The sequence below is a fragment of the Chinchilla lanigera genome, unplaced genomic scaffold, assembly GCF_000276665.1.
Source record: "Chinchilla lanigera isolate Chin_1 unplaced genomic scaffold, ChiLan1.0 scaffold00115, whole genome shotgun sequence".
Lineage (NCBI taxonomy): Eukaryota > Metazoa > Chordata > Mammalia > Rodentia > Chinchillidae > Chinchilla > Chinchilla lanigera.
Window position 1 is genome coordinate 1,014,029 of NW_004955516.1, and position 27,401 is coordinate 1,041,429.

The window sequence follows — 27,401 nt, forward strand, 5'->3', positions numbered from 1 at the left end:
ATCGAGTTTCCAACCGGGTTGTGGCTAACATGCAAGAGGTCTGAGGATTAGACACTGAGTTCTTTATTCCTTCTTGGCAGCAGAGCCACCACATTATATAAAGTTTGGAACAGAAAGTGAAGTGAAGCTGAGTGTGGTGGCACCTGCCTGTAATTCCAGCACTCTTGGAGGCTGAGGCAGGAGGATGACAAGTTCATACTTAGCTCGGGCAACTTAGGGACTTAGCAAGACCCTCTCTCAAAATAAAAATATAAAAGGGCTGGGATGTAGCTTAGTGTGAAGGTACTGGGTTCAATTCCCAGTACCACACACACACAAAAGTGACCTGACATTATGAAAAGTGAGATTATGAAGAGTCAATTTTTGTGTCTTTGCTGGAGGTAGTTGGCTTTTCCCAGTCTTACCTACATGTCCCCTTCCTGCTGTTATTAGTAGGTACCACACCAGCTATTGCTTTTACTTTAAGCAGCTAAATTCCCGTGCCATATGTGTCCCAGAAAATTTAACTTGCACTACCATCCAAAAGAAATGTGCCCATAAGAATGACTTTAAAAAAAAAAAAAGGAATGACTTTCAAAAGTAGCCACTAGAACTTATCCATCCAAATGTATTTTTCCCCTACTAGAACTGTTAAACCAGCAAGAGCCCAGCAACAGGGCTATGTATCAAATTGTCCTGGATCCTAAATCCATTTACAGTCAGTGGGTGAGCCACACAAGAACATGGCTGCTTGATTTAGAATTATAGCTTATTTCCACTCAGGGTGATATTATCTGGCTTCAGAGGTCAGTTAATTTATCCCCTCTGACAGCAATGGATGGAGATTAACTGCCACTATGAATATTTTTTAGAATAAAAGAAGACAGTTTATTTGAAGATGGGGAAGGAGGAAGACAGAGATGACAGACACCTACTCGGGATGAGTAGGTAGAATTCTACAGTGAATTGCTTGTATGAATATTTTTTGAGACAGGGCTAACTTAGTTGCCCAGGCTGGCCTTCAACTCCTGGGCTCAACTGATCCTTGTACCTCAGTCTCCTGAGTAGCTGAGACTACTGTCACATAATACCACAGTCCAGAGAAGCTGTCATGAATATTGAAAAGAATAAGCTGAATGGTCTAGAGGCAACATCCAAAAGGGGGATTTCTAGAAATGGCTCGTACAGTGTCAGAGTCCTAGGCAGGAGTGGGCAGCCTTTTGAATTAATTTTTGGTTAACAGGACATTACAGAGGGTTAGTCCGGCTCATGTGGTTTTAGCTCACTCCATAATTTCTCATGGTAACTTACCTGAATGCAAGCCCCTGTCTTCAACTTGCACAGGCTGCACACTAAGGCCCAACGGCTAGGCGGGATGTGTGAGAGCTTCGTGACTGGTTCCATCCTCTCAGGACAATCAATGCTGACCTACAAGTAAAAGACCATCATAAGGCAGAGGCACCAAGGCATCTCAGAAGTGCCTTTTACAAACCATAAATAATGTCATGTGAAGCTTCAAACATCAAAACAACGAGGAAAGTCACATCTTTCAAGGTTAATATGGAATCAAGAATAAATGAAATCTGTCCTTATCCTTCAATAATTCAGCAAGTCCTTCAATAATTTCCAGTAATGTAAAGGATTCCTATATAGGAGGAGACTAGGCGTGGTTACCTAAAAGACTCAAAGATATCTGTCCAAGAAAGCTACAAAGGAAAGGATTTAAAATTCACAGAATCAGCCCTGTGTGTAGCACTTAGGAGGCTGAGGCAGGAGGAGCACTGTGAGGTCGAGGCCAGCCTGGTTACATAAGTGAATTCAAGGCCAGACTGCACTATGTAAGGGAGACCTTGTTTCAAACCGCCCCCCCGAAATCAAAGAATCTAGCACCTGTTGTACATTAGAAGTGGCGCCACATCATTTATTATTTCATTTAATCACCTAAGGATAAAAACAGGCAGTCATAAATCTTTACAATAGGTTTACAAAGAAGTACAATATTGTTGGAAAGTAGCAGCAAATTTATGTAATGAAGAGATTGCAGTATGTAAGCAGAAAGAGAATTGAACTTAAGGCCTCGCGCTTGTCAGGCAGGTGCTGTGCCGCTCAGCTAAATCCCCAGCCCTAAACCAGTGTCTTTAAAACCGTAATTACCCTCAGCTTAACCTACTACCTTAGCCAAAGTAACTTCAAAGTGAAATTAGTCATTGGGAGAGTGCTGAAAGGAAAGGGATGCTTTAAAAAAAAAGATGGAAAAAATTATTTTCCATGTGAAAATAAGGGGTTATGCAATTGCTGGTAAAAAGTGTCTTTACTTTGTAAAGGAATATATTCATGGCTTTTTTGTGTGGTACAGGGGATTGAACCCAGGGTCTTCAAACTGAGCTACATCCCCAGTCCTCTTTTATTTTTTGAAATAGGGTATCACTAGGTTGCTCTGGTAGGATTCAAACTTGCAGTTTTCTTGCCTAAGCTTTCCAGAGTGCTGGGATTGCAGGTGTGTACCTCCACATCCAGCCACTCATGAATTTCTAAGAGAAAACAACTTAGAAAAGTGAAAAAGCGTCAAATAAAGATGGTCAAACTAGTGTAAGTTCTGTCCACATCAGGAAACTGAGGTCTTGAATAGTCCAAAGGTACTGGAAACAAGAACTAGAAACCAAACTTAGAGAATGTTGATAGTTGAGAAAGCTTATTGCAGTTTTGAAGAACTCTTCTAGCGTCATGTTTTGTGAGCTAAGAAAGCCTGTTCTATTAGCTGAGGGATCTGCTGCTGGAAACCAGTCACTCTGAGACCAGAAATCTGAGATCACTTTTCATGTTTATAGGCTACATTTTTAGAAAAGGAAACTACTTGTTTTTAAAAATACTGATGTATATAGCCTTAAGAATACAAAACTGTATACATCTAGGACTCCAGTTTAACTATTTGATTAGACTGTAAACTCTCTTGGAACCAATGTTAGCAAGATTAAATCCAGGCAAATTTTTTTTGTAGAACTGGGGACTGAATGTAGGGCCTTCCCACTGAGCTACATCACTCAGCCCTTTTACATTCCTTTATTTTGAGATAGAACCTGAGTTGCCCAGGCTGGGCTCAAACTTGTGATCCTTGTGCCTCAGCCTCCTAGAGTGCTGGAATTACAGGCATGCATCACCACCCTTGGCTTAAATACAGGGGAATTTCAAAGGGCAATAAATGATTGGTACAGTGTTATCAGCTTCCCATTAACTGAATTCTGTAGCCTCTGTTGTCATGCAGTTACTCTGCTTAATAAATTTGCTAGCTTAGACAGTAGGGGTATCACAACAGCTAGAAAAGAAAAGAAAAAAGAGGCAGTTATAACAGCTAAGGAGAAGAAAGGTCTGAAAGTCCTTCTTAAATTAAGTTAAATTAAGTTAGAACAGGCCTGAGGATCCATGGAACAGACTGGAAGAAACAGACACAACCAAAAACACACTCAGCCACCTAATGTTTGATAAAGGGGCAAATCAAACTCACTGGAAGAACGATAGCCTCTTTAATAAATGGTGGTGGAAAAACTGGCTTGCTACCTGCAAAGACTGAAAATAGACCCAAGCCTATCACCATGCACCAAACTCAAGTCAAAATGGTTCACAGATCTCAATATTAAAACAGAAACACTAAATCTATTGCAAGAGAAAGTAGGTAAAAACCTTGAAGACATAGGGGTAGGCAGAGAGTTCATGAATAAAAACCAAAATGTACGTGAAACACTTGAAAGAATCATCAACTGGGATCTCATCCTACTGAAGGGTTTCTGCACATCTAAAGAAATCACCAGCAGAGTAAAAAGAAAACCCACAAACTTGGAAAAAATTTTAGCTGATTGTCCCTCAGACAAAGGGCTTCTATCTAGAACATATAAAGAATTAAAAAATATCAGCCCCTCCAAATTCAAAGACCCAATCCAAAAATGGGCAGCTGAGATGAATACACACTTCTCAGACAAGGAGATACAAATGGCAAATAAATATATGAGAAAATGTTCAACATCATTAGTCATTCGAGAAATGCAAATTAAAACAACCCTGAGATTCCACCTTACCCCAGTAAGAATGGCTAGCATTAAGAAATCAACCAATAACAAATGCTGGTGAGGCTGTGGAGAAATAGGAACCCTTCTCCACTGCTGGTGGGAATGCAGACTGGTGAAACCACTGTGGAAATCAGTTTGGAGATTCCTCAGAAAACTAGGTCTAGAAGTCCCATTCAATCCAGCTATCCCCCTGCTGGGTATTTTCCCAGAAGATCTAAAAACATCCTATCACAGTGATATATGTGCACCTATGTTCATAGCAGCACAATTTGTAATTGCTAAAATGTGGAAGCAACCCAAATGTCCATCCACCGAGGATTGGATACGAAAATTGTGGTACTTTTATATAATGGAATATCACTCAGCTGTAAAGAAAGATAAACTTGAGGCTTTTATAGGTAAATGGTCACAACTGGAGACCACACTCATAAGTAAAATAAATCAAACATACATGTGCAAGCAGTGCATTGTTTCACTAGGGTAAAACCTGAAAAAGTTAATTTAAACTAGGAGGTGTGATAGACATTGTGAAATGATAGGAAAGCACTCAAGGGTAAAGGGCAACTGGGATGTGGGAAAAGAGAAGGGAAAGAAGGAGAAATTTTGTATGTATGTATATGCAGGATAGTTAACATGGCTGTTCTACTGTATATCTGTTTTCATAAGAAACCACTTTGAAGATATCAATATGTAGTACAACAAGCATTGTTAATTCCCTACCACTTTGTTTGTAACTCTGTATTGTCTGTACTGTTCTTTTGCTATTTTGTAAAATGTTGTCTGTCTGTTAATGTTTTCCTCCTTTTATTTTTAAAATAAAAAAAATTAAGTTAGAACATACATAGCCCCTCAAGAAATAACAGCAATAGAAGGACCAGCTTAGATAATGAGGAAAAGATCTGAATAAAGGTCTTGGGCAAATGTTGAGTCTGAACTCTTTTGAAGAGACCTTCAAAAAGTAAGGCATAAAAAGTCATAGTAGGTAAAAGAGTTACTGATCATTTTATTTGTAATAACCCCAAAATTGAAAACCCAAATGTCTGTCAAGGGAAAATGGATACATAAATCACAGCATATCCATACAGCAGAACAATACTAAGCAAAGAAATATATGGACTATCTTTACGGTACTTGAGATCAAAGCATGGGCTTTATGCATGTTAATTGAGCACACTACCACCGAGTTACATATACATCCACAGGAATGAATAACTGATATACACCATAACATGGTGTGCTACCCAGACAGAAAAGAGTATGCATGAATTCATTTATATGAAGTTTAAAAACAGGCAAAACTTTTTTTGAGACAGCCTAGTCTCAAACTTACTATGTAGCCCAGGCTGATCTTGAACTCAAGGCAATTTTCCTGCCTCAGTCCCCACTACTCCAATGTTGGGATTATATGTGAGAGCCACCATGCCTGGTGGCACAACTCATCTATAGTAATATAAATAAAAATGGTGGTTAATCTTAGGGATAGGGAGTAGAAAGTGGGTATATGAGGGATCCTTCTGGGGTGCTATATGTCTATTTCTGAGGTAATGCCTTGGTCTGAGTTGTGGCTACAGGTATTCTTCATTAGTGCGTATTAGTAAGACAAAATAAAGAGATTATTTTGGTATCTCAGTATGTGCATATAACATGGTTTGATTATTTTCATGTCCATTACCCCTCTCTCCCTTTCCCCTTTCTTACTCCCTTACTCTGATCCCTTTTCTCATCTCCAAAAATCTACCTTCTAGTTTCCTGTCTCTGTTTCTCATTGTTCATATAAGAGGAAACATGTGATATTTAACTTTCTGAGTCTGGCTTATTTGCTTAACATGATAGTTTTCAGTTTCATTTATTGTCCTGCAAATGACATAATTTTGTTCTTTATGGTCGAATAATATTCCAGTATATGTGTGTCTCTCTCTGTCTACTAGATATATATCTACATTTTCTTTATCCATTCATCTGTTGATGGACATCCCTTAAAATCTGCTATTCACATCTGCTGACTTTTGTGCCTCTTTCATACAGACTTATCAAATACCACTGTGAGTACCACCCATAAACTTACATGTACACTTGCATCCAAGAAGGATCTGAGGTAGCTCAAGTAGAAGTATTATTACCTTGGAAACACAAGTGATCGTAAAGCGTCTCCATGGTAAGCCTGAATCAGTCTGAATGTTGTAGGAATGGGGGGCACCCTAGAGCAAATGGCTTTAGGCTTAGATGATTTCTTACCTCTGGAATCCACAGTGCACAGCTGACGTGAACCCATTTAGTCCCTGTCCTGTTCGTCTTCATGGCTCCGCCTCTCTTTGGACATAACAGACACTGTGGGTTAATGCCCAGGACACAGGAGCGACATAGCCAGCTACCTTCTGGGACCTTTAGAATGCCATAGCAGGCCTGGAAGCATGAGGAGGAAAAGGAAGAATGGTCACCATCTTTGCACCAGGGTCAATGCCTATTCTGATAAAGTCACAGAGCATCCCCTGCTTTTGGAAGAAAGGCAAAAATAAACCCAAACAAGTTTATATCCAGTATTTGGTAATTTTAAAACACTAAGAAAAGCAAATTCCCGCATGTGAACTAAGATCAGCACATGTGTCCATGAAAACTGATTTTTTATAGTACAAGACTGGAAAGAGATACTCTCAAAGGCCAGCCTAACTTTTATTTGAGAGTTGAGATTAAAGATGTTTTTCTTTTTTGCCCGTTTTCTAAAATTTCTTCAATGTTTATGGATTATAATTAGTTAGCAACACACTCATTGAACAGCTTCTCTACATGTCATGTACTATTGTGACAAAAAGAAAAACCTTAAAAAAACCAATGAAACTCTGAGGAGCAAATAAGCTAGTACTTACAGAGCCTAAGAATGCCTGGTACATAAAAACCACTCAGTAATTATAGCAATTATTTTCTTGGGTTGAAGAAAAAGGGACTAGTGAATGAAAACTGAATAGAGTATTACACTAAGCACAATAATCCATAATGAGTTCTGGAAGCTGCTTCAAATCCTTTTTGGAATATTTGAAAAATAAATGAAGGCGAAAGACTCTTTGGAATATTCTGGACTCCCTTTTCCCTATCTCCAATTTTACACATCTTTTCCTCCTTATTGCTCTATGCTATTTGAGACTAAGCCTAGGGGACACCTAGCTCCTCATGTGGCCTGGAACCTTTTACTATTAACAGATTCAACATGGCAGCTTCAAAAATCTCAGCAGGCCCCAGGAGTTCTAACTTCAGGTCAGATTAAGTTGTGACAGTTATCACCATATCTACCCCCTCCCCTGGAATCTACTCTTTTTCCAAACTCCTTCTTTCCATATCCTATACTTCCCATCTTCCAGACCAAACTCTTAGACTTATTTGACCTTATCCACTGGTGCTGGGGCTTGCCTATTCCTTCCTACAGAGTGCCCCAGATAGTCTCACCTCCTTCTCCCTTCCCACCCGTCACTGCTACTCCATTCAAATTCTCATCATGCCTGGATTGATCTATTTCTAAATTCTCTTCCTCCTCCTTTAACTCTTCCTCTATTTGACTACAGACCCTCCTTATTAAAACAAAGATTTCATACCACTGCACAGCAGCAAAACCCTCCAGAGATTTCTTTTGTTGTCACCTACCCCCCACTCAGGTTTCTGCTACTGTGTGAGGCCTGTTTTGTAAGGATAACAAACTAAGAATAAATTTCACATTTTTAAAGGATTTCAAGAAGGAAAAGAATATGTAACAAAGACAACATATGGCTGGCAACGTCTGAACTATTCACTATCTGGCCCTTTAAAGAAAAAGTTTGCTGGGCCTGATCTTAAGTCTATGGCTCCTCACACCTCACTATTTATTCCCAAACCATACCATACCCAAACACAGGACTCCTAACTTGGACAGGCAAACGTCTTGGTTTTCTCCATAATTGGCCATTCTCAGTCTCATGTCCCTGTCTCTGTCTAGGCCAGAGACAGCGGTGAGCCAACGGCACATGTACCACAGTAGGCTGTTTATTATCATTGAAAGCTCTAACATGTTTGCCACCACTGGCTAGGCAGTTTCCTTGCTCCACATGGTCAACTCCTTTTTGCAGTCAAGACCTTTCTCATTCTTCCATACTTGGCTCAGACTCTGGGCCCCTCCAAGAACACCAGCCCCTTTGTCTGCCCCATTATCTGACATGGTACTGACATTCCAAGTTTACAGTCAGTACTGTGTACCCTTTTTCTGCTGTCATGTGGCTCAGTGAGACTGTAAGGTCACTGAGGATAGAGCTTTCATCAGTTTACCTGGAATACCCTTTAGGCTGAGCTCTAGTAGGTAGTTTGGTGAACCAGTTAATTTAGTTCAGGAACCCAAGCTGGACTCCCAACTAGGTATTTTCATGACAGTAGTGCATCATTTTATAACAGACCTAATGGTCTTTTAGATTTTTTTTTATTTTAAAGAGAAAACAAAAACGAAATAAGAAAAACAATACAGAATTTGAAAACAAGATGATGGGAAATCAACAATGGTTGTTGTATTACATATTGTTATCTTCATAGTAGTTGCTCAGATTACCAGATATAGGTATGCAAGATTGTTCAAACAATTAAACATTAACTGTTCCTTTCAGTTAATGATTACTTGTTTGATCAATCTTGCACGTCTCTATTTGTTTTCCTGAGAACCACTCTGAAGATATCAATACGTAATATAACAACCATTGTTAATTTCCTACAACTTGGTCTGTAACTCTGTACTGTTTGTATTGTTCTTATGCTATTTTGTAAATGAATATCTGTTTGTTAATGTTTTCCTTCTTTTATTTTTAAAATAAATTAAAAAAAATTAAAAAACAAAAAAACTGCTCCTTTCAATAACCTGATAGAAATTAGTAGTAAAAATATCTTAGCTATCTTGTGTGTGTGTGTGTGTGTCTCTGTATTTTCCCCATTCTTTCTTTTCTCCTTTCCCTCATCCCATTGTTCTTTCCTATTGAGCAGTTTCTTTCCCTTTCACAATATCTATTGTACCTTTCAGATTTTATTTACTCTTTAAGGCTCTTAAACCAGGGAGACAATAGGGTGTTCACACATGTGGGTCTGATTTATTTCACTTATGAGTATGGTCTCTAGTTGCAACCATTTACCTATAAAAGCCTTGAATTCATCTTTCTTTATAGTTGAGTAATACTCTATTGTATAAAAATACCACATTTTTTATTCATTCCTCAGGTGATGGGCATTTGAACTGTTTCCAAGAATTTGCTATGACAAATTGTGTTGCTATAGACATGAGTGCACATATATCGCTGTGCTATGATGTTTTTCATTATTCTGGGACAATACCCAAAGGGGAATAGCTGGGTTAAATAGGACCTCTAATCCTAATTTTTTGAGGAATCTCCAGACTGATTTCCAAAGTGGTTACACCAGTCTACACTCCACCAACAGTGGAAAAGGGTTCCTTTTCCACCAAAGGTCCTCCAGCATTTGTTGTTTGTTGATTTCTTGATGATAGCCATTCTTACTGGGGTGAGATGAAATCTCAGTGCTGTTTTAATTTGCATCTCTCGAATGACCAATGATGCTGAACATTTTTTCACGTATTTGTTTGCCATTTCTATGTCTTCATTTGAGAATTGTGTATTCATCTCAGCTGCCCATTTTTGAATTGGGTCTCTGAATTTCAGGGGTCTGATTTTTTTCAGTTCTTTATATGTTCTAGATACAAGTCGTTTGTCTGAGGGACAGTTAGCTAACATGTTTTCCAACTGTGGGTTGTCTTTTCATTCTACTCGTGATTTATTTTGATGTACAAAAGCTTTTTAATAGGATGACATACCAGCTGTTGATTCTTTGAAGTGTTTCCCATACAGTTTAGGTTTTGTTCATGAAATCTGTGCCTACCTGTCTTCAAGATTTCGACTTACTTTCTCTTCCAGTAGATTTAGTGTTTCTGTTTTAGTATTTAGAACTTTGATCCATTTTGACTTTAGTTTAGTGCATGGTGGTAGATATGGGTCTAGTTTTAGTCTTCGGCATGTAGAAAGCCAGTTTTTCCAGCACCATTAATTAAAGAGGCTATTTTTTTTCTAGTGAACATGTTTGGCCCCTTTGTCAAAGGTAAAGTGGCTAAGCGTGTTTGTAGTTGTGTCCACATCTTCTATTCTGTTTCACTGGTCCTCAGGTCTATTTTTCTGCCAGTACCACGCTTATTTTATCACAGTATCTTTGTAGTATAATTTCAAATCGGGGATTGTGATGCCTTCTGACTTGTCTTTGTTGCCCAGGATTGCCTTTGCTATTCTAGGTCTCTTCTGGTTCCAGATGAATTTTAGGAGTGTTTTCTCTAGTTCTGTGAGGTATTCTAATAATATTTTGAACAGGATTGCATTCAATCTGTATAACAATTTTGGAAGTATGGACATTTTCACTATGTTGGCTCTTCCTATCCATGAGCAAGGAATATTTTTCCATTTTCTGATATCCTCTTCAATCTCTTTTTAAGGAACCTAATTTTTGAACCATTCTTTTCTCTGAAGCCAAGAATGTTTGCCAGCAAGCTTTCTCCTAAAAATAGAGTCACTTTCTAACTGGCAGAAGAGAGGCCAGTGTTCTCCTCCAGGAAGACCCTTTATCTCCTGGGGATTTTATTGGTCAGAAAATCATTTACTGAGCTGTTTGTGGACTTACTCACGAGCATAAAATCATAAAAGTTTGAATTTCATAGCAGTGGTTCTTAACTTTTCATGGGCCACAAAATGGTGAAGACCGTGGATTCTCTTGAGAAAATAGCACATGGGCACTAGGGTACTAACCAACTCAGTGTCAAATATTATATTCATGACAGACATAAAAACTATGAGTATGTATCTTTAAGCAAATTAACTTCAATTTTAATCTCAGTGTTTAATATTAGGGCTAAAAAGGAGAAAATGGGTACACATAAAGGGATTGGAATGGTCTAGTTTTTTGAGACAGGGCCTCACTATATAGTTCAGGTTGGCCTTCACCTCACTATGTAGCCCAGGTTGGCTTTAAACTCTGTGATTCTCCTGCCTCAGCCTCCCAGGTGCTAGGATTACAGAGGTGTGTGTGTCACACACCTGTCAGTCTTTCTTTTTTTGAAAAGAATTCAAGTTAAATGTTAAAAATCTACAGTTTACTGACAAACATTTCTCTTCTAAAGTAATAACTGTGAATATATTTTGTTACTGAGGGACAAAAACTGAACATTATATGGAGAAAAAAAATGTATGTTTAATAAATTCATTGTCAGTATGCCCACATTTTGTTAGGCAGTAAACCAAATCTTCCAAATCATTTCAAATTGTTTTTCAGCCAACAGAGGGAGCTCTAACCTAAGGAGCTCTTTAGGATGCAAGTGAACATACTCATTTTGGAAGACTTAAATGAAACTTCATACGGCACCAATTTCCAGTTTTAGTGCATACCAGTTTACATTCTGCAAGGTCTGGCCAGTTGTTAATGCCATCTCCTTCTTTGTGAGGAAAGGGAATCATTTATCGTCATTACCAGACATGTTTTTAAAAGGGATGATATACTGCTAGGGAGAATTCTTATGCTACATTTAATTTTACTAGTCAAAGAACCTATAAATAAACTCTTAAAATTTTGTCCCAACTATAAAGGAAAAATATAGAAAATATATTCAAATGAGCTTTTGTTCTATTCCCTTTAAGCTTAATGCAGATCCACAATTATTTAACTGACACCCCTATAGTGAGAAACAGAAAATTCACAATTGTTCAGATCTTAGGAAAGTAATACAGTATATACGTGGTATACTACCTCATCCTCAGTGGGACTACATCATTGAATAAATTAATACTTCTTTCACAAAATATATAAATATTTTTAAAAATTGATAAAAGATTATAAATTACCTCTTTTTGGGTAAAATTTAGTATTATCCCTAAATCACTTCTCGCATGGAATAAGTAAGTACAGTTTTGCCAGCTGTGATGGTGCATGCCCTAATCCTAGCACTGGGGCAGCAAGGCTGAAGATTTGAGGCCAGACTTGGCAACTTAACGAGACTCTGACTCAAAAAATAAAACAGGGTTGTGGAGGTAGCTCAATGGTATGGTGCCCCCGAGTTTGATCTCCAGTACTCCACTCTTCCACATACACACAATGTAGATTGCACAGCTTTAGAATTCTGTAATTGCAGAGAAGGGATTGTGGGTCTGTATTATCAGATGCTTAAGTTCACAGTTTAATGGGAAAGATTTTCTGCTCTCATAGAAAGTGTGATGTATATGTCAATAACTGGTGGAATAAAGATAAATTTTCAAACTTCCTTTTTTAAAGACAAAAAGAAGACTAAACTAGTTACAGAAAATTTTCAATATCTTCTATATCCAGACGGTTAGGTAGCCTAAGAGATTAAGAGTAAGCCCTGGTTGTTCTCTATCTTCTTTATTTTAGACAGAAAGACCATTCTAAAACACAAATCATATGGTATCTTTCAGGGTTACAGGATAAAACAAGTTCTTGTTTATCAGAGCGTACTTCATGTTTTTTTGAAGGGGGTACGTTTTTTTCGTTGTTGGAGACAGGTTCTCACTAGTTTAGGCTGGCCTCTGACTTGTGGCGATGCTCCTGCCTCAGTCTCCTGAATGCTGGGATTACAGGCATGTGCCACCATACCCTGCCACACGTGCCCTTCTGTATCCTGAGTCTTCAGGCCTTCCCTACTCCACATTTCTGAAGTACTCAGAGATGCCTCCAACCAACATATTTTGTCCATTCTCACTACCCCTATGAACACACTCTCCCCTCTCCTGAACATGCTTTGCTGGTTTGACATCTTTTGGCCACGAAGATTTAGCTTTGATGCCATTTCCTGGAGTCATTTTTGACCCTGTCTCTCTTATGTAATTATACAGCAGCATGAATTTATATCTATAAAAGCACTTGGCTAAATTGGCACTTTCCTTATAGTCTTTACACCAGACTTTTTCCTGGGGACAGATATGTATTTGCCTCTTCATCACTGACTGACTACATCCTCCGCATAGTTCTGGCTTATGGATGGTGCTGGATAAATTACTGATATGAGTGAAATACACAACAGGTTCAGAAGAGTAAAAAATATGAGGAATGTTACATTAAAATTTTTATTACAATAAAAGACACATTACCATAATCCATCTCAAAATACTTCCCCTTTGAACACACTTATTCCATTATTCTTGCCACTTTCTGAAGCACTTCTGGAACTCTTCTTTCATGTCCTTAGGTGTACTGTTGTGACTGCTGTTAGGTCCTGAATTGATTGAAAATGTTTACCTTTCACAGTCATTTTGACTTTGGGGACAAGCCAGAAGTTGAACAGTGTCAGATCTGATAAATAAGGTAGATGAGGACACACTGTAATGTTTCTACAACCTTGCCTTTTCATTGGATGGCACTTGGGATCAGCATTCACTATATTTTTGATCTTCTGAAGATACTAATGAAAAAAGACTTCCAGAACTGTTTCAGAAAGTGGCAAGAATGGTATGCGTGTCTAAAGTGAGGGCGAGTATTTTGAGGGGGATCAATAGAAATATATCTTTTACTGTACTACATTTTAAAAAATTTAAACACTCACCACATATTTTGATCACCTCTTGTAGGATAAGGGTAGGAGAGGTCAAGGATTTGAACTAGAACTTGGAAGGTATGTAGATTTTTGAAAGCTGGAGATGGGAGAAGACATTCTGAAATTGAGAGATGGCTAAAATATATAGACAGAGCAGTAAAACTGGGAAATGGCTGAAATATGGAGACAGGACACTATCAGCAATATTCATCACTGTATCTCAGTAACTATTTTGCTGGAGCATAGGGCTTATGGGAGGGGGAAGGAAAGAGCTGAAAGGAGTGTTGATATAACCAGCATCATTTTTTTGAGACAGGCTCTAACTATGTAGTTCAGGCTGGCCTTGAGCTCATACAGCCCAGGTTGGCCTCAAACTCAAGAGATCCTTGTACCTCAGCCTTCTGTGTGCTGGGATTACAGGTGTGTGCCACTATGTCTGGCATAATCATCATAGCTAAAAGTCAGGAGGCTATGTGGAATGTAAGTATCTAGCTTGAGTAAAGTTATTTAACTATTCCTGGTATTGTGTGTAAAACTAAAAGACAGTCATTGTAAGTCCTAAAAATCCGTGCTCTCTAAAAGTGAGGTGGACTTAGCTTCCTGGGAGTGGTACATTTGGGATAGGGAGGGTTCTGAGTATCAAGATAAAGAGTCTAGTCTTCTATCTGTCCATGAGTGTAACCTGATTATGTCATAGGGATTGTAAGGTAGAAGACAGACTCCCAGGCAGGCAGCATGGAGACCTCCAGGGGGGAATTGAACAAGGCACTTCCAATGATCTAGGCATGAAGTGGCATAATAAAAACCCTGGTTTAGACTCCTGGGGTGAAGTTAATAGGTAAAGACAACTTGAAGACTGTAAGTAGTGTTTGTAGAGGACATATTGAAGAACATCCAGCCAAATTTTTATTTTTACCCTTAAACACAAGGTGCTATGCAGCTATGGGTATTGGCGAGTATCACTGAACTTTAAAAAGGCTGACCATGGGGGAGGTGGCAGTCTTCACTGTTCACTAACCTGATGCACACAGACGTTACACTTATCACAGAATACCATATCATTCCCTTCTTCACTGTCTGGAGATCGGCACACATCACAGATCACATCTTCATCATACTCTATGCCTAGCCCTTCCTCTGTCTCAATAGCATGGTTCATATTTTCATGGCAATGACGTTCCAGGACTTCTATTGTTTTTTCCATAAGGGTCTCATCAACTGGCCCATAACCTGCACAGAAATACAAACAATCAATCAATCGATCAGTAAGCTGTCATTCCCAAATCACCTACTGTGAATCCAGTACAGGCATGGGTGGGACTGTACAGAATAAAATCATATTTTCTCTGTTCCAAAACAACCAGATTTCAAATAATCTTATACTAGAAATACTCTAACATTTACTTATAATAATATGTTAATGTTTGACACATGAAAGGAGAGAATATAGTTCACCACATTCCTTAGACTATTACTGAGCCTTTCCATTTTCTGTCTAAATCCTTGCCCATCTCCACTTAGACTGTTCGGTTTTCTCTTATTAGCACAGTAGGAAGACTTTCACCAACCTTTGTAATTATGAACACTGATTTATATTGTAATAAAATAAATCATGTAACTATTTGGACATAATAATTCATTCTTAGAAAATTAGTTTCAATAAGCACATTTAAAGGTTATACAAAGGAATTTTCACACAAAATGTATCAAGCCATAAAAGAAAAGTTTTAGGTACTATGTGCATATGATTATACAAATGAAATACTGTTTTTCAAATCTTACTTTAAAAATATCCACTGCTTTTTTTTTCTTTTTTTGGCATTGGGAATTGAACTCAGGACCTTGAACTTGCCAGGCAGCTGCTGTGCTGCTGAGCTATACCCCCGGCTACCACTGCTATTTTTCAATGGCAAAAAATACAAACTTATTAGCATTCATAAAGGTCTAACAAGGCAATTCTGAAATTACCTTGTTGATTTTTTTTTGGAGACAGGGTCTTGCTAAGTTACTAAATTGCCCAGGCTGGGCTTGAACTTTGGATGCTCCTGCTTCAGAATCCTGAGTGCTGGGACTACAGGTGTGCACCACCACACCCAGCTAAATTCACTGATTTGTTTTAAGGATGAGCAAATGTTTGTACGCTACTTAGTATGGTGCCTACTATATAGTAAGTGTTCAATTTTAAAATTCTTTAAACCAAAAAATGCTGTATTTTTAAAAACCTTTTTGGATTATCATTACAATATTTACCCTGAAAAAAATCCTGAGATACAGTAAATAAATGTCTTTTAAAACTCTTCCAATACAATGTGGTATCCCAGAACAAAAATGGTCACTAGTGGAAATAACTGTGAAATTCCAAAAAAGTCTGGAGTTATGTACCTGTGTTTCTTAGTTTTGACAAATGTCTTATGGCCAAGTAAGATGTTAATATTAGGGGAATATTAGGGGTGAGGCGCATATATGAGCTCTGTACTAAATGTGCAACTTTTCTGTAAATCACCTATTTTCTTTTTTTTGGTACAGGAACTTGAACTCAGGACCTTGCGCTTGCCAGGCAGGTGCTTGTGCCACTGAGCTATATCCCTGGGTCCTCCAACTTTTCTGTAAATCAATCTATTCCAAGATAAAAAGTCTATTTGAAAATGAAATAATTCCAATGGGAATTAACTGCAAAATATCAAAGAGACCTTATTATAGCTGTAATGTGGTTTCATGCCAAAGGCAATGTTGTGATGATTATAATATCTACAGATGCTATACGCTTCATATGCACAACTGCACATTGGACTATCAATCCATTTGAGTATGCCCCCATACTATGATTTTCTATTTCTGTCAGTCTTTTTATCACCTTATCTTTGTGGTTCCTACCTTAACAACTTCTTTCCCCTTTGAGGACTGAGGAAGACATAAAAAGTTTTAAAAAGCAAGGAATAAGGGTTGGTCACTGGCTGGACAACTACTCTTACCATGCCAACCTGGATTTAATATAATTTTATTTTTTTCATGTGCATTCAGATACCAGCCTCAAAAGAAAGAAAGAAAAAAAAGGTGGCAAGAGGAAAAGGAAAACCATCCATCCTTATAGTAACAATGAACAAATGTGATTCAAGCAGAAATGAAATCAGCTGGGCATGGTGGCGCATGTCTGTAATACCAGCATTCCAGAGGTTGAGGCAGGAGGATTGCTGTGAGTTTGAGGCCAGCCTGGGCTACAGAAACAAGTTCAAGGCCAGCCTGCACTATATAGTGAGACCCTGTCTCAAAAAAACAAAAACAAAAATCAAGGGAGTATCATATGGAGACTTAAAAATTACCCACAATTCCATGGGAAAACTTGACCAAAATGCTGCTTAGACTGAAAACAAGTGAACAAGAGCTGTGTGCAAGTATAAAGTGATCTTCCTTTGAATGTAACATTTCCCAGCACTGCTGGTAACATTTACTTTAAAATTATGCTTACTTCCAAGTTTTCTTTTGTCTGGGTTTTACTTAATTTTTTTTGAAAATTATATTACAATTTTAGAACTCACTAGTAGCTAGAACTCACTGGTAGCTAAGCAATGCTTTGAGCATGATTCTCCCTTGGTCTGCCATTTTCCTTCCAGGCAGCAAAATTTTAAGTCTTGCATTAAGAGGCACTGGTCACAGCAACTTGTCAGTTGCAGTGGTGCTTCCCAATGCCAAAGATGAAGCTTCTCTTCAAACTCCTGGCAGATGCACCTGTATCCTTAGCCCCGCTCACGGATAAGAGTGATTTTCAGGGCTGAGCCAGCAACTGGCTTCAGAATCTTTATCAACTAGAAATCCAATCAGCCACAGCCACACTCACATTTAGAACTCACAAAACCTACATGCCATTCCTGATCTGTGCTACTTATTTTATTTGTTTTTTGGTTTTTTTTTTTTTGGTTTTTCTCCGGTACCAGGAACCGAACTCACGACCTCGCACTTGCCAGGCAGGTGCTTTTGCCGCTGAGCTAAATCCCCAGCCCCTGTGCTACTTATTTTAAACGAGGAAAGAAAAGATCAGATTTAAATGTTATTGCTCTATTTCAATATATTTATGCATTTGATGAAATACCTTATTAAGATAAGATCTAAGAGAAAAATAAATGAAAAGGCCAGAAAAGAAGGCAAAAAGATGACAGAAAACAAGTTTTAAAGGTTCTAACTACTTAAAAAACTTGCGAGTTGAGTCAAAGAACAACTCATTTGTGAGAGAACAACTTACCCATTTCTGTGAGGTCCTCATTAAATTCCTGAAGCCAGAAGATGTCCATGTCATCTAGGTCATAGCGGCATGTGGATGCTGCCATTTCCATGATGTTGATGTAGCCAGGCTCTGTGGTCTCTGGGCTGGAGCAACGGATATATTTCCGGGGTCGGACAAAGAGAACTGCCTTTTCCTTTTCAGCTATAATCCTAGAAAAGCAAGAGAAGACACTGATAATGATCAACAAATGGCAGGGTCCAAGCACTGACTGGATGGATCCAATAGCACTCAAGTCATACAGCAGAGCTAGTAGAGTTAGGTACATGCCTTACCTTGCTTTCTGAAAGGTATGGCAGATTCCCTTCTAGAAAGAAAATGGTTCTGCAAAGTGGTTCAACCTCATGGATCTTGGAACCTAACTACTATTTCATTCTAATAAAATGTTTCTGCAGTATTATGCGTTCTTGGCTCAGAGGCTACCATGTATATTTGGAAGGGGAAACCTGGGAGGGGGTGATACCTGAACAATGGAACAGCCAGTTTACATACCAAAGATATATTTTAGCAAAATTCATGATTTTCTGCCATGGAGACAATACTAGATTCTGAGTACAGAGTGCAGGCTTTAGTCTCACACCAGCCTGTTTTTTTTTTTTTTTTCTGCCACTCACTTGTATGGTGATCCTAGGCAGTTATAAAGTTGTTTTTTAAGATAAAAGGTAGGGGGATAGCTGGGTGTGCTGGCACATGCTTGTAACCCCAGCACTGAGGGAAGCTGAGGCAGGAGGATGGAAAGTTCAAGCTCAGCCTGAGTAATTTAGCAATGTAGCAAGATCCTGTCTCAAAATAAAAAATAAAAAGTGCTGGGTAGATGTAGCTCAGTGTAAAGGTCCTGGGTTTAATCTCCATTGCTGCAAAAAAAGGGGGATGACAATAATAAATTATGATAAAATAACACCAAACTTATGGCTATTGATCACATATGAAATAAAGTGTTTGGTATAGTGAACACTAAAAAACAAGTGTTTGATAATGTCAGTGAGTACTGTATTTCTTATTATTTTCATAATGGAGATAAGTTAAAGCCAAGAGGCAATGGAGTTATACAAACTCAAGGCCATTCCCAACCATAAATGGTACCAACCATAGGTATGAGCCTGGGTAACACAATGGGATGAATGGTTTCTACCCTTGCATCAACTTCTCCAGCAGGCCTGAGAAAATCTATACTTCCTTTTATCCTTTCTTGATACCCAAGAGCCTAAGGCAAGGAAACAAAGCAAGGGAAAAAAAACGGAAGCTTTTTGTGACAACAGTTTATTCTACTATTGATGGTTTAAATCCCACAGGAGGCATCAGAAAGTATAACTAGGAAGATACCTGGATTATTATTTATTCCCTGGCAATTTTAAAATCAGGGTGGGCTATCTAAATAAAGAGAAAGAAATAAGATCCATCATAAAACAATGAAAAATCATTTCACTCAAAGATTTCTGTAGCTAGTTTTTTTTTACCCTAAAGTTATTATTTATATAGAAGAATTCATAAATATATTCCTGTGAATACATGTAAATATACAAGGCACAGTCTACCATATAGAGTAGATACTTCCTTCTAAGAATTCTTTTAAAAGCCTGATTGCAAATAATATATCTCAAATAAAGTTAATAACTATAACTATTTGCACATTAATTTTTCTACCATATGGATGTTTTAAAGCCAAAGGTAACAAATATTTGAAGAAAATGCAGAATCTTTAAATATTAATGGAAACTAAAATTTTGCTTCCATAAATACGCTGGCAAAGGCATGCTTCTAAGTGAAATGAACCCAACTAAAAAGGATAAGACACACATACAAATTCTCTTGACTATGAGATTAAGTATGTTGTGATTTTTTGGTACGTGGCTACAAGATAAACATACAATATCCATTTCTTTCAAGATATACTTTTCTCTAGAAAGAGTGTTTATAGCTAACAATTTATCTCAATTGCCTCAAGTGGTATATGGAACAATGTAACAGTATAAAAGTTTTTGAATTAAGTCCATATGTTTACTAAGCTTCTGGAAGAAAACAAAGGACAATATATTTATATATGTGGGGTAGAGCTATTTTATTTATTTTTAATTTTAATTTTTTTTTTTTTTTTTGGTCCTGGGAATCAAACTCAGGGCCTTGTGCTTGCCAGGCAGGTGCTGTGCCACTGAGCTACATCCCCAGCCTGAGTTATTTTAAATAAAACATAAATGCCATTAACCATAAAGGATGAGACTGAAAAAATAAACTAGAACTTTTGACTATCAAAAGACAAAATTAAAAGTGTGAAAAAGCAATCCAAGGAACAGATGATATTGCATATAGATGACATACTCATACAGATAATACATATGGATGACCAAGGACTTACATCTATAATATACAGTAAACTCTTAAATCAATGAGAAAAAAAGCCCAATTAAAAACTGGGCAGAAGACTTAAGTAGACATTTCACAAATAAGGCTATTTGTATGACAGACTTTTTTTTTGTTACTGGAGACTGAACCCAAAGCCTTTACACTAAGCTACATCCCTAGCCCTGTTTTTACTTTTTATTTTGAGTCAGAGTCTCAGTGTCACAAAATTGCCCAGGTGGGCTTGAACTGCCTCAGTCTCCCAGACTGCCAGGATTACAGGTGTGTACAACGGGGCTAATGGCCAATGAAATTTAAAAGCCTCTCAACCTTATTAGTATTATAGAAATTAAGATCACAATTGCTATTACCTATCAGAACGGCTAAACTTTAAAACCTGATCCAAAACTGACAATACTAGATCCTGGTAAGGAAATGGAGCAAACATATTTCTCATACACCATTGGTGGGAGTCTGGGGTACCACTACTTTGGCAACAGATACTATAGTTATAGGGCAGTGGTAGCGAACCTACGGCGAATGTGCCACAGAGGGCTGTTATCACTGAAAGGTATAAGTGGTTTGTCATCATTGTTATAGGGTATGGACAGACCTTATAACTGAGCAAATCTACTCCTAGGTATATACGTAGGAAAAATGTACACACACAAAAAGATGTATAAAAATTTCCATATAGTTTTTTTTGAATATAGTTTAAAACTGGAAACCTAATATCTATTGAGAGTAGATTGGAATAAATTATGGCACATTCATACAATGAATTATGACACAATTGAAAATAAACTACTACATGCAACAGCATACATGGATCTAATGATCAACAATCCAGTCTCGAATATATACTGTAGGATTCTATCTATATGAAGTTCAAAACCTGACAAAAACTGTTACCTAGGGTGAGGGGAGGTCAGTTACTGGCAGAAAGCAGAAGGAGGGCTTTGGGGGTGCAGGGTTTTGGCAATGTTGTATTTCTTGATCTGAGTGGCAGTAAAATGAATATGTTTAGCTCATGAAAATTCATTGAGCTACAGAGTTATGCTTTGTGTACTTTTTGTGTATCATACTTCAATGCAAAGTTTATAGTGATAATTATGGTGATATCATCTCACTCTTGTTTTCATATGCATCTTGAATTAAAAGTCTGAATCTAAGGACTAAATCTAGGACAATAAAAAATAGACCCAACAGTAAAAATAGACTAAATTCAAGAAAACACATGGGTAAAATGTGAAGTTAATGCAAATTCACAAAGAAATTAATGCATTTATAATGATAGAAGGGGAGGTATATGAAAATTAGTGAAGAATATTACTTTGGGATTAAAAATACAGCTTTAATATCTTCAAGTACATATAACATTGCTGTAGCTGGAGGAAATCCTAGCATCATCCCTGGGTAATTTTCTTTTCCACGATGTACTAGGTATAGAGAAACTCTCTGAACAATCACCAGGCCACTGAACAAACCAGCAAAAGCTCACAAGGCCAGAGGTCTGAGTAATTTTGTCAGGATAAGACAAGTCTAGCTTTCAGTTTGGATGCTCGAGTATAAGTAAATGTAATAATTTTCTGCATGACTGATGTTTGGTGCAATGATCCGCAATCACACCTGCTTAGCTCCAAGAAAGGCAACCTATTCATTTGTCCTTTAGGGTAGGCCACAGTGGTTGGCACACCACTACCTCTGGCCCCACGTGGATACTGCTGTGCCACTGGAGAAGCAACGAAAAGTAACTATCACTACTCTAAAATGATTTAAGGCTTCTTCCAGTTCTTTGCACAGTGACTCCTCTGTATTTTTTCAACTGATCTGAATATTTGGGAGGCAGTTTATGCTGTATTTCCTAATGAGTGGATTAGAATGAATAATTTGTGAACTGCACAGAACTTCATAAATGAACAGTACAACATTGTCATTTTTTTCAGCATTGGAGATTGAATTCAGAAAGCACTGAGCTACATGCCCAGCCCTTTTTTATTTTTATTGAGGCAGGTTCTATGATGCTCACATTATAGATTTTTTTGAAGGCTTGAAGAAAGTTTCTGAAAAACTAATTAGATAAGAGCCTCTTGTAAAGATATCTTTAGAAGTAGTTTCCAAAAATGCTCCTTGTTTATCTTGCCCCCTAGGATGACTACTTGTCTCTAAGCCTCATGACTCAATTTATGAAACAAAGGATAAGTATAACCTCTGTAACAGATGGCATTTTCCGAACCCACAAGCTCTTCTACAATGTGACTTTGCCACTTCTTCATCAAGTGAAGTCTCTTTCCTCTCCCTTTGAATAGGGGAGGACTTGTGACAGTTTTGACCAACAGAAGTGATATTATGAGAATTGCAAGGCTAGGTCATAAAATAGAATGCAGCTTTCACCTGCCTTGTAGGGAGGAACATATGTAAAATGCTTGGAGCCTGTGCCTGAAGACTGTTAGGAGTCTGACTATATTAGGGTTTGCCAGACCATGAGGAAAGTAAACCATTTGGAGTTTTTATGTCATTCTGGTCCAGGGATGGGCTATTAGACACATTAATAAGTAAGTCATCAGATGATTCCATCCCCAAGTTGCTCAATCTCCCCCAAACTTCAAGTCCTCTTAGATAAGGCCGTAGAAATCATGAAGTAGAGACAAGACATCTCTGCCGTACTCTGTTTGACTTCTGACCCACAGAATCCATAAATATGACAACCCAGTTGTGCTAAGCTGTAAAGTTTTGGAGCAATTTATTATCCGCACTGGAACTAATAACTAGAACAAATGACAAAGGACTGCTTTAAACTTTATTTTATTTATTTGTTTTACTTTTTTTTTGAGAGAGGGATCAGGCTGGCCTTGAATACATTATGTAGCCCAGACTGGCCTTTAACTTGTGGTGATCCTCCCGCCTAGGCCTCCCAAGTGCTGGGATTACAAGTGTGTGCCATCACGCTCAGCTGCTTTAAACTTTATAAATAAGATAAACATATGTATAAAAGTGCTTGATGCATTGTACTCATTATTGAATTTTCATACCTGAAACCAGGAGTGGTAGAGTGCTTCTGCCTAAAGTAGAGTGGAGAGGAAATGTGGGAAAAGTGGGGTAAAGGGACTAGTAGCAAGTGGGAGAGGCCTAGATAGCCAAGTATAGCAGTGAGATGGGAGGCAAGCTTGTGTTCTCATGTACCACTAGGGGGCATTTTTTTCACTTGCTGTATGAAACCTGCATATATATATATAAATTTTTTATTTTAAAGAGTAAAAGAAGGATAACATAATAATAGGGGGGCTTACCAAATTACAAACAAAGTGGTAGGAAATTATCAATGGTTACTGTTTTACATATTGTTATCTACAAGATAGTTTCTCAGGAAAACAAATAGAGAAATAATAGTGAGTTACAGACAAAAGGGGTAGGAGATTATCAATAGTTGTACTATACTTTGGTATCTAAAAGTGGCTTCTAAAGAAAATAAATAGAGCTATCCATGAGTGACCAATTGAATAATCATTACTATTCTCAATGGTTGTTGTAGGAAACACATAATAATAAACATACATCCATTTACGAAATAGGATAGGAACAATACAAACATCACAAAGTTATGGATAGATTAGTAGGAAAACATCAATGGCTGCTGTAATACATGGTGGTATCTTCAAAGTGGAAACCTGGATATATTTTGAAAGTAGATGCAAGATCTCCTGAATATGGAGATTAAATACAGAATATAAGACAATAAAACAAGATGACTGTAAGGATTTTGGCATAAACACAGTTAAAATAAAAGGATGGATTTTCCATCACCTAAAAGTGAAAAACTACAGGTAGAATTGCTCTGGGAAGAAGATCAGTAGTTCAGTTTAAGATATTTAAATCTGACACGTCACCTGGACTTTAAATGGGACTGTTGAACTGGGAGTTGTGTATTTGGATCTGGTATTATTCTCCATAGCCAGTTAAGTCTCAAGTTTACATTCCAAGAGGATATAGGGGCCTGTATTTATAGTCAATCATTTCTTTAGTTTCATTAATGATGTAGAAGTACATATTAAGTGAAAAGAACAAGTTGTAAATGATCCCATTTATATATACATATGTACATGTGTTTATAAGCACATTTATTTCCTTTCTTCCAAAAACAAAAGGTAATATGCCTCAGCTAATTTTGAGGCTAGTATTACCCTAATATAACATCAGATAAAAATATCATTAGAAAACTATAGGCCAATATTTCTCAGGAACATATACATAAAAATTCTCAACAAGATATTAGCACATCAAATCAAGCAGTATATAAAAAGAATTATAAATCTGACCCACTGAATCTTATGAAGTGAACTGTGTCCCCTCTAAAATATTTCCTCTGTTGAAGTCCTACAACCCTTAATGTATTTGGAGACAGGACCTATAGGGGGGTAAATTAAGGTTAAATCAGGTCATAGGTGGGGCTCTAATCCAATAGGACAAATGGCCTTCTTGAAGAGAAAGCAATCACTCCCTCCTCAACCCCTCCCACATGCACCAAGGAAAGCCATGGCAAAAATGTGGGAAGCAAGGAAGAGGATTCTTATTGAAAAATGAATCCTGCCAGACCTTGATCTGGGGCTTTAGTTTTCAGAGTTTTAAGAAATAAATCTCTCTTATTAAAGCCACCCAGCCTGTGGTATTTTATTATGGCAGCCCAAGCTAACTAATAGTGGGTGCTTATTCCAACAATGCAAAATTGGTTCAACACTTAAAAATTAATGTACTCCATGATATTAATATGCTAAAGAAGACAAATCATATGATGGTATCATTTGACACAGAAAAAATATTTGACAAATCTTTATTTATGATAAAAAACACAAGAAACTAGGAGTAAAGGTGAATTTCCTCAATCTGATAAAAAATTTATAAAAACCTTACAGTTAACTTACTTAGTACTAAAAGACTGAATACTTTCTCCTTAAGATTGGGAACAAGACAAGGCTGTCTGCTCTTACCACTGCTATTCAAGGCGGTACTGGAAGTTTTACTCCTGCAGTAAGGCAACAAAAGAAATAAAAGGTAATAGATTGGGAAGAAAAAAGGAAAACCATCCTTATTTTCAAGTGACATAATGGTCTACATAGAAAACTCCCAAAAATTGTTAAAAAATTCCAGAACTACATAATTCTTCAAGGATGCAGAAATACAAGATCAATACACAAAAGTTGATTGTATTTGTTATGTACTTGCAATGAAGTTTTGGAAACTAAAGTTATAAATACAACGTAATTATTAGAAAAAATTAACAGAAGTATAAATCTAGCAAAACATACAGGATGCACTTGCTGAAAACTACATAATGTGGATGAAAGAAAGATGTAAATAAATGAAAAATTAGAAGGTTCAACGTAGTAAAAATGTCAACTCCTCCCAAATAATATGTAGGTTTAATGTAACTCCTATGAAAATCCAGCAAGATTTTTTTGTAGATATAGAAAAGCTTAGTACAAAGTTTCTGTGGAAAGACAAACTAGAAAAGCCATTGTAGTTTCAAAAAATGAATAAAGAGGAAAGACTCATATAACTCAAGTTATATGACCTTGACCTAAACTTATACAAAGTTAACTCAAAATGGATCATGCATTTAAATGTAAAACTATAAAACTTTTATAGTGGTAACATTTTTTGAAATTTGATTTTTATTGAATTTTAAAAATTTTAACTGGTATGAAAAACATAAAAGTTGTACCCATTAATGGGGTAACATATAATGTTCAATACATGTACATATTACATATTGTTTTTAGTGTTCCTGGGGATTAAACTCAGCAACTTCACCAGCCCTTTTCTTTTCCCTTTCCTTTCCCTTCCTCCTTTCCATTCCTCTTCTAAAATTTTGAGACAGGGTCTTGCTAAAACTGAGCTCAAACTTTTGGTCCTTGTGCCTCAGCCTTCCAGAGTGCAGGCAAGTGCCACCAAGCCTGGCTATGCTTGGCTATGTTTACATCAGGTTATACATATTTATTTTCTCAAATATTTATTAATTCTTTGCAGTGAAAATTTTCAAAATTCCTTCTTGTAGCTTTATTTTTGAGACAAAAGTCTTGTTATATAGCTCAGGCTGACCTCAATCATGTAATGTAGCCCAGGCTGAACATGAATTTGTAATCCTCCTGCTTCAGTCTCCTGAGTGCTGGGAATACAGGTATGCAACACCGCACTGGTTTCTAGCTTTTTGAAATGCACAGTACATAATTATCATCTGTACTCACCGTAACTAATTATTACCTATAGTCGTTATAGTATGCTCCATATAAAATGCTTAAAAGAAAACATAGGAAAAAATGGTTGGGACATGGTGCTAGGTGAGTTCATAGACATGACATTAAAAGCATGATCCAAAAGAAAAAAATCAATAAATATGAACATCAAAATCACAAACTTTTACTTTACTGGTTAAGAGGATGAAAAGACAATACACTAGGAGCAAATAATTGCAAACTGCATAGTTAACAAGAGACTCATTGAAAATGCATAAATACTTCTCAAAATTTAATATTAAAAGACAAAGAATTCAATTAGAAAATGGGCAAAATACATGAGGAAGATACATTTCACTGAAGAGGATATATGGATGGGAAATAGGAAGGTCTGTCAAAAAACCTTAAGGCTAGGCACGACGTAAAAGGGCAGTGTTGCAGTAACTTCACACCATGGGGTCAAATAAATAAATCTGAATTAATATAGTACTCCAAAAATTTTTTTTGGTGTTTAAAAACAGGGTCTTGCTATATAGTTCTGATCAACCTTGAACTCACTATGTAGCCCACGCTGGTCTTGAACTTGCAGTGATCCTCCTTGTCTGTTTCCAAAGTGCGGGAAATACAGGCAAGCACCCCATGCTTGGCTCTCAAAATGTTAACTGAGCTCATCTGAGTTTGAAAATTAGATAAGGGGCATAGAAATTAATTCATCAATGTTCCAATATGATTTCATACTACAAAAATGTTTAAAGTGGCCTACAAAATCTAAAAATAAAAATCATAACACAGTTTGAGCCCTAAAAAATGATAATAGCTGCAATAAAGAAATAAAAATAGGGGCTGGGGATTTAGCTCAGCGGCAAAGTGCCTGCCTGGCAAGCGCAAGGTCGTGAGTTCAGTTCCCGGTACCGGAGAAAAAC

At 37.3% G+C, this 27,401-nt stretch overlaps 1 protein-coding gene across 1 annotated transcript in view; it reads right to left on the reverse strand.

Annotated features, from left to right (window-relative positions):
- Jade3 (jade family PHD finger 3) overlaps positions 1-27,401 on the reverse strand; it is a 134,160-nt gene that overhangs the window by 15,175 nt on the left and 91,584 nt on the right. The window contains exons 7-10 of the mRNA XM_005408972.2: positions 17,873-18,063; positions 14,654-14,865; positions 6,276-6,443; positions 1,291-1,407 (exon numbers count right to left, since the gene is read on the reverse strand). Coding sequence (XP_005409029.1) covers positions 1,291-1,407; positions 6,276-6,443; positions 14,654-14,865; positions 17,873-18,063 — 688 coding nt within the window. The remainder of the gene's footprint in view (positions 1-1,290; positions 1,408-6,275; positions 6,444-14,653; positions 14,866-17,872; positions 18,064-27,401) is intronic.